This window comes from Pyxicephalus adspersus, chromosome 6 (genome assembly GCF_032062135.1).
Source record: "Pyxicephalus adspersus chromosome 6, UCB_Pads_2.0, whole genome shotgun sequence".
Lineage (NCBI taxonomy): Eukaryota > Metazoa > Chordata > Amphibia > Anura > Pyxicephalidae > Pyxicephalus > Pyxicephalus adspersus.
This window is the reverse complement of record NC_092863.1, coordinates 60400684-60413146: the sequence shown is the minus strand read 5'-3', so window position 1 is coordinate 60413146 and position 12463 is coordinate 60400684. Positions and strand designations below refer to the sequence as shown.

Here is a 12463-nt window from a genome sequence, read left to right as displayed (position 1 = left end):
ACTTCCCCTTGTGGAGTGATTAATGTTCATACATATCACCTAATGATCTTAATTCACACTATATAGACTTGACTTGCACTTTGAAATTACTGCAGATTTTCTTCTATTTAACAAGAACCTGAAAAAGTGGCTGTAGACTGCTGAATAAAATCAGTTTCCACCACACTGTATTCCATTCCAAATGTAAATATAATATTCTTTGCAGATGGCTTAATGGAGAACTTTCCAACCATAAATATTCTAAAACGTGAACATCCATTTCATTTATGTGTTTATGCCAGCTCCAAGCAGACAGACTATATTAAAACAATTCTGTGATGTCTAGATTTCAATTAATATTGGAACTAAAAGCACTTAGAGGTTTCATTTAAATATAATAGAAAGAGAAAGCAAATACTACACAAGCGGGATATCTTTCTACATGGGATTACAGACTAAAAGGGGCGCCCATGACTGTTCCCAGGGCTCGAGCCAGGATGTAATTTCTTGTTAGGGTGCTCTTTACAAAGTCTTCACCCAAGCCTCTAATTTTTTTATTTTTTGCTACTCACTTGTATTATTTATAAAATCTGTCTTCAATGACTTTACAGAACACCAAAGGCAACAAAATATATATCATAAACTGATCTGATCCATGTAGTTTCCTCCTTAATGACATTAGGCTCTTACTGCTTTCCCCATCTTGCCACTTTATTTAAATTTCAGCAGCAATTAAATGTTTTGTCCCTTTCTTTCCTTGCCCTAAGTTTCTATCCTTTGTCCTTTATTTCTATCCTTTATACACCTATTCATGTAGGCTCTCCTACTTTAAAGGTTCTTCTTTTCTGCTCCAGGTCTATCCTTTTTTTATGGTTGAAAAATGATGGTTACCTTAGGTTGTTTCTGCAACCTAATGATGAATTGCCCCCTGCCTGGTGCAATATTAAATATGAGTGCAGGATGATTTATAATATATGGGGGCTGTTCTGCACAAAGAGGTACAATTGGTAATTGGTTTTCTGAATTTAACCTAGACAATTCACTTTGGGAACTGTGTGTTTTGGGAAAGTGTTTCATTTAAAGCACACCTAAAAGGTAAATGGGGCATACAGAATATTGATGCAGTTCTGGACCTAAGGCACAATGTTTCATTTAAGTTTTCAGTCCTATAGATAAACTTAGGCTTACCATATATAAATAATGCCTCTCATAAAATTATAGATGGAAATATAGTGTGGGATAATACACACAATGCCTTATCATGCATAATAAAGCTGCTGGCACACTAATACAGGTTTCATGGGGGTCTCAGAACAACAGTACAGTAGAAAGTATGTTGGTATCTGCTATTAGTTTTACCATGGTAATCTTGGCTGTGCCAAAATATGGAAAGGGTATCAGAGGAGACTGGAGTCCTGGGAGAGCTAATATGCACAATAAATCCCTGATGAGTACACTTGGTGGATATATTTGTCTTTAAGTGAAGAGAAAGCACCAACTAAATTTTGTGGATTGTTTTATTCTGTTTTTATTCCATGTGTGATACCATGTGTCACTGATACTATTATTGCCCTGCCTCTTGTACAGCACTTTGCTAAATGAATTATTCTTACAGAGGTATATTTTACTTTTCCAATTGGGGAGCCTAAAATAATTAAGTAAATCAGCCTCCTCCAGCCCCTATGTTACAATGCTGCATCAGTAAACAGGTAAGCACACAAAGTTGTATTTTTCTAAAATGATATTGAAGTTATATAATAAGGTAATGAGTAGTACATTGATTTGATAGCAATGATCATGAAATCTAGTATTCTGACTTACTTTGCACCTCATGCACAATAAAAAGAAGTTCAGAAACAATATAGGAGAACTTTACTTTTTTCACAATAGGACTCACGCCAAACCTTGTAATAAATATGTCTGAATAAGACCCACGCAGGAGGGAATTTCCTGCCTCCCATTTGTTTGCTTTCATAGAAGATGCTTCTCTTAAATTTCTCCTGGCGTTCATGTTCTTTAATGTTTATTGAGAACACATAACCAAGTTATTGCATCATGATCAAGAAAACACAACATTTACTACTGATTATTGTTCAGCTGCCAAGTGAAACCGCAAACACTACACCGTGGGGATTGATACAAATTTGCTCCTTTTCAAGCAGCTGCATCAAAATTGCTTCCATTTTGGGGGCCTGTAAACATAAGACAAAGAGCTCTTCTGTGGATTCTTTTGTTCCACACCGCTGATAATCACAACAGCATGAAAATAATAATGAAAAAACTTGTTCACCATCCTAATTAAAATGATTAAACAAATACTGCAGCATTTGGATATTATGCATATATTTCGAAATTTCAAGCTTTTTGTAGTCAGCTTCACCCCTTATTCTGAGTTTAATGGTGATGGCACAGGCTCTGTTGAGTAGAGAATATAACCTGTCCTAAGCCTTCAATAAAATGTACTCTAGGGGAGACTGAGATGGGTTACTTTTTAATAAAGTCGCTTGGGCACTGAAAAAGTCATTTCCTCTGAAATCAGCTTTCTGTGTATAGCTGCATGTTACACATTGCCTATAGCATCTACCTTAGGTTTGGTGATGAAAATACCTCTTTCCTCAGTGCTGGAAATATTCAGAATCTTTATTGGGCAAAATCACCTTGATGAGGAGACAATTTTAAAAAAATTGTACAAGGAGGTGATTTAAAGAGAGAGAATGATGCAAGGTGCTGGGCATTAGTGTTTGCACTGGCATTACAAGACTTTATGAAGGACATCTTTCAATGTAGGGAAAGGACACTTTATTGTGAGAAAGTAAAGTTCTGAACAGGCACACAAAGAAAGAAGTTGTTCTCTAAAGCTGTGAGAAAATCGGGTGATATGTTCTTTGTAACTGGATGCCTGGGACTCTGGGACTGAGAGCATGGTAATAAGTAGGTGTCACTGTCATCTAGAACTGTTATGTATTGTAAAAAATACAGAATTTTTGAAAGTAGTATGCCTTGCTCGCTTGCTGAGCTAGGTATTGGGTACCAAGCAGCTAAGGGTATTCCAATAAACCTAACATTGCCACTATGTCTGGGAGTTTCTTATGCTTGGATGCAATATTTGAAGGATAGGTCTCGTTACTGTAAAATCCCATGTCTCTTGTTAGGTTTCTGAGAAAGGGGACACTTATATTTTGGGTAAGTTGGCAGAATTTTATGGTTGGCAATACAGATATTAGTATTAGTTGGCAATACAGAGAATAGTATAACAATTTTCAATGTTTTTTCAACTCAAAAGTCAATTTTGAATTGATAAATCTCTCTAACTCCAACAAAATTATCTGAATTTTCCTAGCCACTATAATCCTTTACAGTATATAAATCATATTTTTACTGGCACTTGAAAATAAGCCTATAATCATATTTTGACCTTGAGTCCATTGCTTCTTCCATTAAATTCAAATGCCAAGATAGCTTTATGAATCACAAGCAGTATTAAAAGGTAAAGTTAGTACTATTAAAATAAAATGTATACCACTACCACACATATAGTAAAAGTTTGACAATGTTAGCACAAGAGATCACTTAACATTTAAACTCCATCCTATCTATCCCATTAAAAGTACAGGAACATGTATGGAATAACCTATCACTGCACCATCAATATATCAGATTGCAAGCTCATGCAAAATATGTTGTACCTCTGAATGTCCCAAACAAAATGGATACTTTACTTTTCACTTTTCAAGCAATAAGTATATTCGTAAATAATGTGAATAGTCACACAGATAAACTAATGAACTCACAAAAAAGTCAAAAAAAATTTAAGGATATTTGAAGCAAAAGGATAAGATTATATATTTTAGCTCCTTGTGGTCGTCATTGTATGTAAATCTTTTATTATTATTATTATCTTTATTAATATTATTATTATTAATATTAATAAACAGGATTTATATAGTGCCAACATATTACGCAGCGCTGTACATTTATTAGGGGTTGCAAATGACAGACAATTACAGACAGTGACACAAGAGGAGAGGACCCTGCCCCAAAGAGCTTACAATCTAGAAGGTGGGGGAATTAACACACAATAGGAGGGGAGATATGTAGTGGTGGGAAATAGTGATGGTTTCAAAAGACAGAAGAAGATGGGTAAGCAAGTTTGAAAAAAAAATGGGTTTTGAGTGTTATTTTACATAGGCAGAAAGTAGGAGCAAGCCGAATAGGACGAGGAGGATCATTCCAGAGAGTTGGGACAAATTCCAGAATAATAATCATTCCAGAATAAGTGGGACAATAACTGTGTAGGGATTTGAAGGCAAAGCACAGGAGCTTGAATTTGATTCTAAGGTGAAATGAAAGCCAATGAAGAGAACTGCAAAGAGATGCAGCAGAAGACGAGTGGAGGGAAGGATGGATGAGTCTGGCTGCAGCATTTATAATAGATTGTAGAGGAGAGAGTCGGGTTAGTGGAATACCTGGGACTGCCGGGACTATATAAACCCCCACACACATAACCTCAAATTACATCACCACAGCCCAGCCAATTAAGATTGAAGATCTGAACCAGGATGAGGAGAAGGATGGGGACAGGCGTGTGAAAATAAAAATTGCAGTCTGGCAGGTATATTTATTTTTATGCATCGCCTGTCCCTTCTGACGTAAAGGACCTGCCTGGTCATATTTTTTTATATATATTTTACCTATAGTTCTGCTTTAAGCATGAACAGAATGCTACAGAATTAATGACCTGACCAGTCACTTCTACTTTACATAAGAGCTGAGTTTGAAGACACATATCTTTGCTATATGAAAACAATCACTGCCAACTGTTTTTTTAATAATTTGACATAAGGCTTAGAAATAAATCTTGACAATTTCATAACAGATCTATATTCCAACATACAGTAAATATCAACAAACCATATGCTGCCGAGGTACAATATTATAAAGCAGATTTATTACATTTCATATCCTCAAGGAAATATTTCTTTGAAATTCTTAGCTGTGGTTTTTAATTAAAATTAAATTTGGACCTTTGCAAGTGCTTTAACATTCAACACAAACAGTGATTAAATGGGCCACTGAAAACATTTATATTTGAAAATCAGCCTGTTTTCACATTACACAGAGGTAAGACTGCAAGCTTCTGTAATCTGGCTAGTCATTAGTTACTACTCAGCTTTCTGTCTCCAGCCCGGAAATTAGTCTGGGAGGACTTCAGATAGCTGAAGAACTAGTCAGGATTTATCATACGGTTACGCAGAAGAGGCCATCTGAAGGGGAATTACATGTGTTCAAAATTAGGACTAATGCCTCTGTTTAATAGCTATAGATTACACAATTTCACAATCCAGGAGAGGAGTTGAAAACAAGACTCTGCTTAGTAGAAATTAATTGAAAATGGTCCAACTCCCTAATTTTTATGTACAAAAATGCTTGATTGAAAAAGATAATGCATACAATGTGTTATGACGGACCTCGTCTGAGGCAAATTTTGAATTGTTTATGGACAGAAAACTGTAAATGCATTTGACTGCAAAGCCACACAATAATCTGCAATGTTAACACATGTAGTTGATATTTTATAAATAATATTATACTCTAATATCCCAATAAAACAATTGAATGGCTGTTGCCAAACCTCATTCCATTTTAGGTCACTCCTTGTCTACTTTTCCTGTTGGCTTAATATTTCATCTCAACACCCTTCACTTGTTCCTGTTATGTCTTGGCCCACACCATTCTTCTAGTTTAAGTCCATCCCAGCTCCAATTCCAAGCAGCTTTGCTATCTGAGATTATGGATACAGACTGCTACATATCAATAAAGCAACAGCCAGGAATGTTAACAAAGAAAAAGAGAAGGGTTAGCATAAAGGTGGGGTTGCCAATATGCCTGATATAAAATAATGGGAATCGGTCTATCATGTGTTATATATATCTTTAGTCCTGCCATGTTTTCCTTTTTCTTGTCATGTGTTGTGATTACAGCGACGCCCCAATGAATGACACAATGGTGTTCTAGTCTTTTTAACAACGATATAATGTATGCCCAAACTAAATTGTATTTCAATATATGAAGGTTTATATGATTTGATAATAAGTCACAAATGTAATTGTCCATTTCCCAGTTTTAATGGGATGCCAGGTAACTATTTTGGCATTTTCATACCCGCATATCAGCATTAACATCCACAATATACAAAAACAGAGGAAATGCTAGTCGACAGATTTTGATGAGCCAAGCATCTTTCAATTACCCACCGCAACTCTTCTCTTTAGGTATTTGTATACATTGTAGAGTACACATATACCAACATACAATATATAAAAACTGAAATAAACATTAAATAAACTTTATTATTTTATACCAACAGACAGGGCATCTTACCTCTCTCACACTGAGGTCCAGTAAATCCATAGACGCAGGCACATCGATTAGGTCCAATACAGCGTCCTCCATTCTGGCAGGCATTTTCACAGATGGCTGCAAAATATATTTATTTTAAATTATAGCAACCTGGTAACATTAGTGCTTCGATGACGTTTTACGTATATTATTTTATACATTTGATGTCTGCCTTTCTTGTATGGAGGCTTGGGACTGGCAATGGCAGTTTTAAGGGTTTAGAGCAAATAAAAAAAAGTGAATAATTAACCATGCCATGATCTCCTACAGGTAGATAATGGGAATGTCCAGTAATACATTTCTTGAGATTGGTACTCAGTTACAACTGGCCTCTACAGTATACCATTAGTCTTTACTAAAAAGTGTTGTTCTTGCAGCAAAAAGTTTTAAATTTGTGTTCCTGATCTTTGGCTTATAGTAAGCGTTCAAGTCTTCTTTCTGTGTATCAATATCACTTAAACATTATATCTTGGATAATAAAGTACAGTATCAAAAATACCCAAATATATATTTGGTAGTACATAAAACCTAAAGCTCATGTGTAGAAAAAAAATCTTTTTAGATGGAGTTTTTTAATATCTGTTAGAATTTCTTTATGGTAATTGTATTGTTTTTTCCTTTATGGTAATTTTATTTATTTTTATTTATTTATTTTACCAAAAATGAAAGCATGGATTAAATTTTCCCAGTCCCCAAAACAGACACAAACAGCAATACAAACCCAGAACAGACTGCAATTATTTGCCAATTTAAATAAACCAAAAGGAGAATAGGCTTTTAATGTATTTTTAATATTGTAATTTTTAATGTTTTAATGGGGCAGCATAGTGGCTCAGAGGTAAGTGCCAGGACACTATCTGCATGGAGTTTGCATGTTTTCCCCATGCTTGCGTGGGTTTCCGCCGGGTACTCAGGTTTCCTACCACATCCCTAAAACATGCAGTTAGGTTAATTGGCTTCCCCCAAAATTGACCTTAGACTGTATTAAAGACATATGACTATGGTAGGGACATTGGATTGTGAGCCCCTTTGAGGGACAGCTAGTGACATGAATATAGACTTTGTACAGCGCTGTGCAATATGATGCTGCTATATAAATACTGTGTAATAATATTTGAGGTCTAATTTCAATACACCAACACTCCACTGGCACTGAAAAATAATTTAGTTAAAACTATTAATTAACTAAGTCTATATGGTTGTCTGTTTAGTTTGGATAATATTCCAATGTCAATCCATTGTTTTTCACATTGATGCAGAAAAAGAAATGTAAGATGCATATGTATCTATGTAGAGTATTTGGATCTCATGCACAAAATATTTAATTAGTTTGTTGTATAGCAGAAAAGTAAGATTTTATCATGGGATCGTTAGGCATCATATCAAAAATTACACCATCTCATTATTTTTATGAAAAACATAGACCTTTATTGAAGGATTACCTCAGTTCATATTTTCATTACGATTGTCCCATGTGTATTTTGCTCAATGCATTTCTTGGATATTTATTCTGCTTAATTTGGAGCAATAATACATACTGGGTATATTCCAAGGAGCAATTTGCAGGTCAGGGGTGAACCCTTTTAACAGGGTCAAATCCATAGATGGTGATAAAGCTTACAAACCGGGGGGGATGGTACACGGGAGAATGAAAAAAATGATCAATTGAGCTTTATACAGTATAAAGATTAAACTAAATAATCACAATGGCCCTGATTTAGAAAAGCTCTCTAAGACTAGGGAAGAATAGGCTTTTATTGGAGAACGTGGGTGATCCAGCAAACCCAAAATAGATTTCTTAAAATCATTTTCTCATGTTGACAAATGTTTTCAACCAAGATTGAAAACAGGTTTGTTAGATCACCCATTATAATCTCCTCCAGACTTGGAAAGCTTTAATAAACCAGGCCCATTTAGCATACTGGTAGTTCTTTCTAACTTAGTTTCCATTGAATCGTGTCTTTTGTTGAAGCTAGAAGCTCCATTTGGGTTTTTAGACTCCTGCGCGAATTAAGCCTGCTAGTATCACAAAGATTATCAGGGTTAGAAGTTAGTTAGAAGGTGGGTTAAATGCTCTCCTGGTATTTTGGAGGTAGACCTTTAATAAATTAGACCCAATGCCTGAATGTGTGCTATAAATAATTTTTATTTCTATTATTATGTTCATTATTCTATCATAATACTTGGGTGGTGCCTAGGAGTAGAATGTCTACATATAACAATGAAGATTACCTTTTTGTATTACCTAGGTAGACAGATAAGGTCAAAACAAGCAAAAACAACTGACAAACCAGTCAGAAATGAAAGATATTATTTACACCCACAAGAAACTCTTATCTGAAATTACTGCAAAAGGGAACTCTAATGTTTTATATCAGTAGCTGATACAGAAGTAAGACAGAAAGTAGCAGAAGTAACTAGTACTTTTTTTCTTCTTTTTATTATTTATACCATAGCTAAGCTCAAGTCTAGCAATTTAAGCCCCTCACTAAAAACAGTTCCAAAATGAGCCCAATATCACACATACGTAGTTTACAGTAATGGAAACATGTGTAGAAAGATTATAAGCAAGGTTGTGACCTTTCCCCTGCAGCCGAGTCTTTGGAAGTTGTGTTGTAAAAAACAAAGGCTTTATGTCTTACTCCCTTCACCGGGATTGTAGGAGATCAAAGGCTTGGCCAAAACTCACACACAACAGCAAATGAACAAGCCAAGATGGCCAAAAGATAGCCAGCTAAGAGGGCTGTAAGACCATTAAAATAAAGATCTTAAAAAACATACCTTTCATTTACAGTGATCTCAGTAAAGGACTGTCAAGGGTACAATGTTCTGCTAAATCATATTTTAATATTGTCTACATTATAAATGATTAGATGCAGGTGTAAAATTAATAGATCACAGATGTTTGAAGAGATTTTTTCTATAAATATAATTTGTTTGGAGACAAAGCTAGAATCTCTTTGCCTTCCCCTTTCAAGCTGTGGATAGAAATAGGAATGGTATTCTATATTTTTTTCACTGCTTAAACTCTACAGTTTAATATTCCTAAAATCATATTTTAAAAAGGATGAGCCAGTTACATTGACACACATTAAATGGTTCAGCAAATTGTATTCTATTTTTAAAGATTGGTCTGGTATTGATGTCCCTCTAACTTTTGTTATGGGCTTTGAAATCCCACATCTGGCCTCCAGAGTTGATGACTAGAGATTCTTAGTCATATACTGATTGCAGTTTGTTTTTCCATATTCCAACAATTAGACTTATGGGAGAGAGCGGATTTTTATGGAATAGTCGCTCCATTTACTTGGCAAAGACACGTAGTGTCTCCTTACAGGACAAAATATTAACATGGAGGTCAGTGGGAGCAACCAGTAGGCTCTGGGGGGACACCAGATTACTACAGAAAATGATGGTTTTAGGGAATTCTCTGCTGGGAATTTCTCTGCATCAGACATAAATTTGGTGGCATAGAAAGCAGGAGATATACCTTCTTCTTTAAATGCATGGCATTTATAGGCAAATTTAGGTATATGACAGGGTCACTTTAAAGCTGAACTCTAGTCAAACGGTATACAGTTGAAATATTTATATACGTGAACTGCCAAAGGATTCTGCCTAGCTATTTTTGCAATTCAAATACTTTTGCCAGAAAAATCTGACACTATGACACTATGTTCCATGCGTTCATTGTGTATCTTTCAGCAGAAACCTAATTGATAAAGCTAGTGAATAAAATGAAGATGGCATATATCGCTATGAACACTGACCAGAACACACTCCTGTTCACCCTGGTGTATAGACCGCAAGCTCAACAAGCTGTGCAAATGAGATTTTGCCCGGCTCTTTACAGAGAAGCTGTTTGAGCTCATTGAATGAACAATGTAGTTTTGGCTAGGTGGTCCAGTTTTGCAATAATCTATTTTCTTCTGGCATTTTTGGAGAAATGTAAAAAAAAGTATTAGTTCTAACTAGACCCAAGTTCCATAAAATAAAATGTGTGTATTGGATAACCCTTCTGTGAACTATCCAAGAACAACAATAAAGAGAAACCACAATCTGTCTATTGCTGCCTACACCCAGGGACACAGACCGTAATTTGTAAAGTAAATGTATAGTGGTTTGCATACATTTTACATGACATGAATACTGTACATTAAAATTTCCACTCTCGGTTCAGTAGCTCTAGCTCAAATGTACACTCCAATTAAGTAAAAGCAATCACTCCTCCCATAGAGCTTCATTTTTTGACCTTGTGATTGTGATCATGATCAAGAGTATGGCCCTGATTTTTTAAAGTTCTCCAAGGCTGGAAAGAATACACTTTCATCAGTGAGGCTGGGTGATACAGTAAACCTGGAATGGATCTGGTCCAGGATTAAAAACATTTGCTAACAAAAAGCTATGACATTTAGGAAATCCATTCCAGGTTTGCTGGATTACCCAGCTTCACTGATGAAAGTGTATTCTCCCCAGTGTTGGAGAACTTTAATAAATCAGGGCCTATGTCTCTGGCTTCATTAAAAAGTGACCTTCAAATTTAATTATTATTATTTATATATAAATAATCTATGTGTGTGTATAGCCAGTTGTTACCATAGCGATCATCTAAATGTGGGATGCTTGCCACCATTTACCATCTGGTGGTATCTGGCAGCAGAGTAAGTCGAATCCCCTTCACTGGCCTGCCTTCTTTACGGACATATTTCTCAAAAGTCCTCCTAGGCTGTGTCCCTGGGTGCCATGGTCTGTGACTTTCCCTCTGCAACTGCATAACATTGTCATGATCTATCAACTTTAGCTGCATGCTTAAAGGCTGCTTGTCATATTCATATAACAGCTCACTGCGCGTTCACACCTTCATATCTTCCTAACTGTTGGTTGTAACAACTTGAAATTTTCAGTGTACATAAGATACTTTAATTTAGCTTTCAACCCCTAGCTTTGAAAAATTTCAAGATATGGGGTCACAAGTTTAAAAAATTGTAAAAATAAAACTTTGAGGGTGCTGTTTCAAAACCAATGGTGCCTAGGAGCCCTAATATTTGTATTTTTAATATTATTATTAATATTAATAAACAAGATTTATATAGCGCCAACATATTATGCAGCTCTGTACAATAAATAGGATATTGAACATTAAAATTGAACAACAAATTGGGGACTGCTGGGGCCACTCACATAACAAAAAACATTAAAGTGAGGCCTCCAAATTTATTACTGCCAGATCACAAACCATCACTTTCATATGATACTACAATATAGCAACTTTTCTTAACAATTTATTTGAAGATTCTGAAGTGGGGTGTACATAGAATGGGGATTTTCTATAATACTTAAAAAAACAGAGGCAATATGACTTCCACATATATTTGCAACTTAATCCTTTTTTTTAACCAAAAATTTTTTAGCAAACCAGATAATTATTAGGAGGAGCTCCTGTATTGATAAAGGACCTTCAATGACTAAATGTCTTCTGGAATGGCATTAACATACTTACGTTGACCACAGTGTGCTCCAGAGTAACCCTTTGGACATCGACAGTGATCTTCCATGCATGTTCCGCCATTCATGCAACGGATGCCACATTGAGGAACTGAAAAGTAAACAAGAGATTACATTATGCTATGGAAGAGATTGGGAGAAAAATAATTTAGATAAACATACAAAAGAAAATTGGGACTTTTAAGGCAGTAACAACAATTGGTATCATGAGTATATTCAAAATATATCCATTTATTTAAAATCATATCAAAACATATCAAATATTAAAACAATAACATTTATTCATTTCATCCCTTAAAATCACATAAAATCTTCACCAAGAATGGTGTACAATTTTAGATAAATAGAAATATTTGTTAGTTCTAGAGTTCTCTACGCAGTTCTACGCAGTGTTAGCTCTCCTCCTCCCTCAAATCACAGAAAGCACTAAAGCGCTGATGTATATGGCACCAGATATAGGGGAATTGCAAGATCATCAAACTGTCCACTTTATAAAATATCACATCTCCTTCTGAATAAATATATTTCGACATATCAATTATTTTTGTATTGTACTTTACTACACCCTGCATTGTGTAAC

General features: G+C 35.3%; 1 protein-coding gene across 1 annotated transcript in view; it reads right to left on the bottom strand.

Moving 5' to 3' along the window:
- Positions 1-12463, bottom strand: part of FBN2 (fibrillin 2) — a 118660-nt gene that overhangs the window by 94089 nt on the left and 12108 nt on the right. The window contains exons 4-5 of the mRNA XM_072416007.1: positions 11879-11974; positions 6361-6456 (exon numbers count right to left, since the gene is read on the bottom strand). Coding sequence (XP_072272108.1) covers positions 6361-6456; positions 11879-11974 — 192 coding nt within the window. The remainder of the gene's footprint in view (positions 1-6360; positions 6457-11878; positions 11975-12463) is intronic.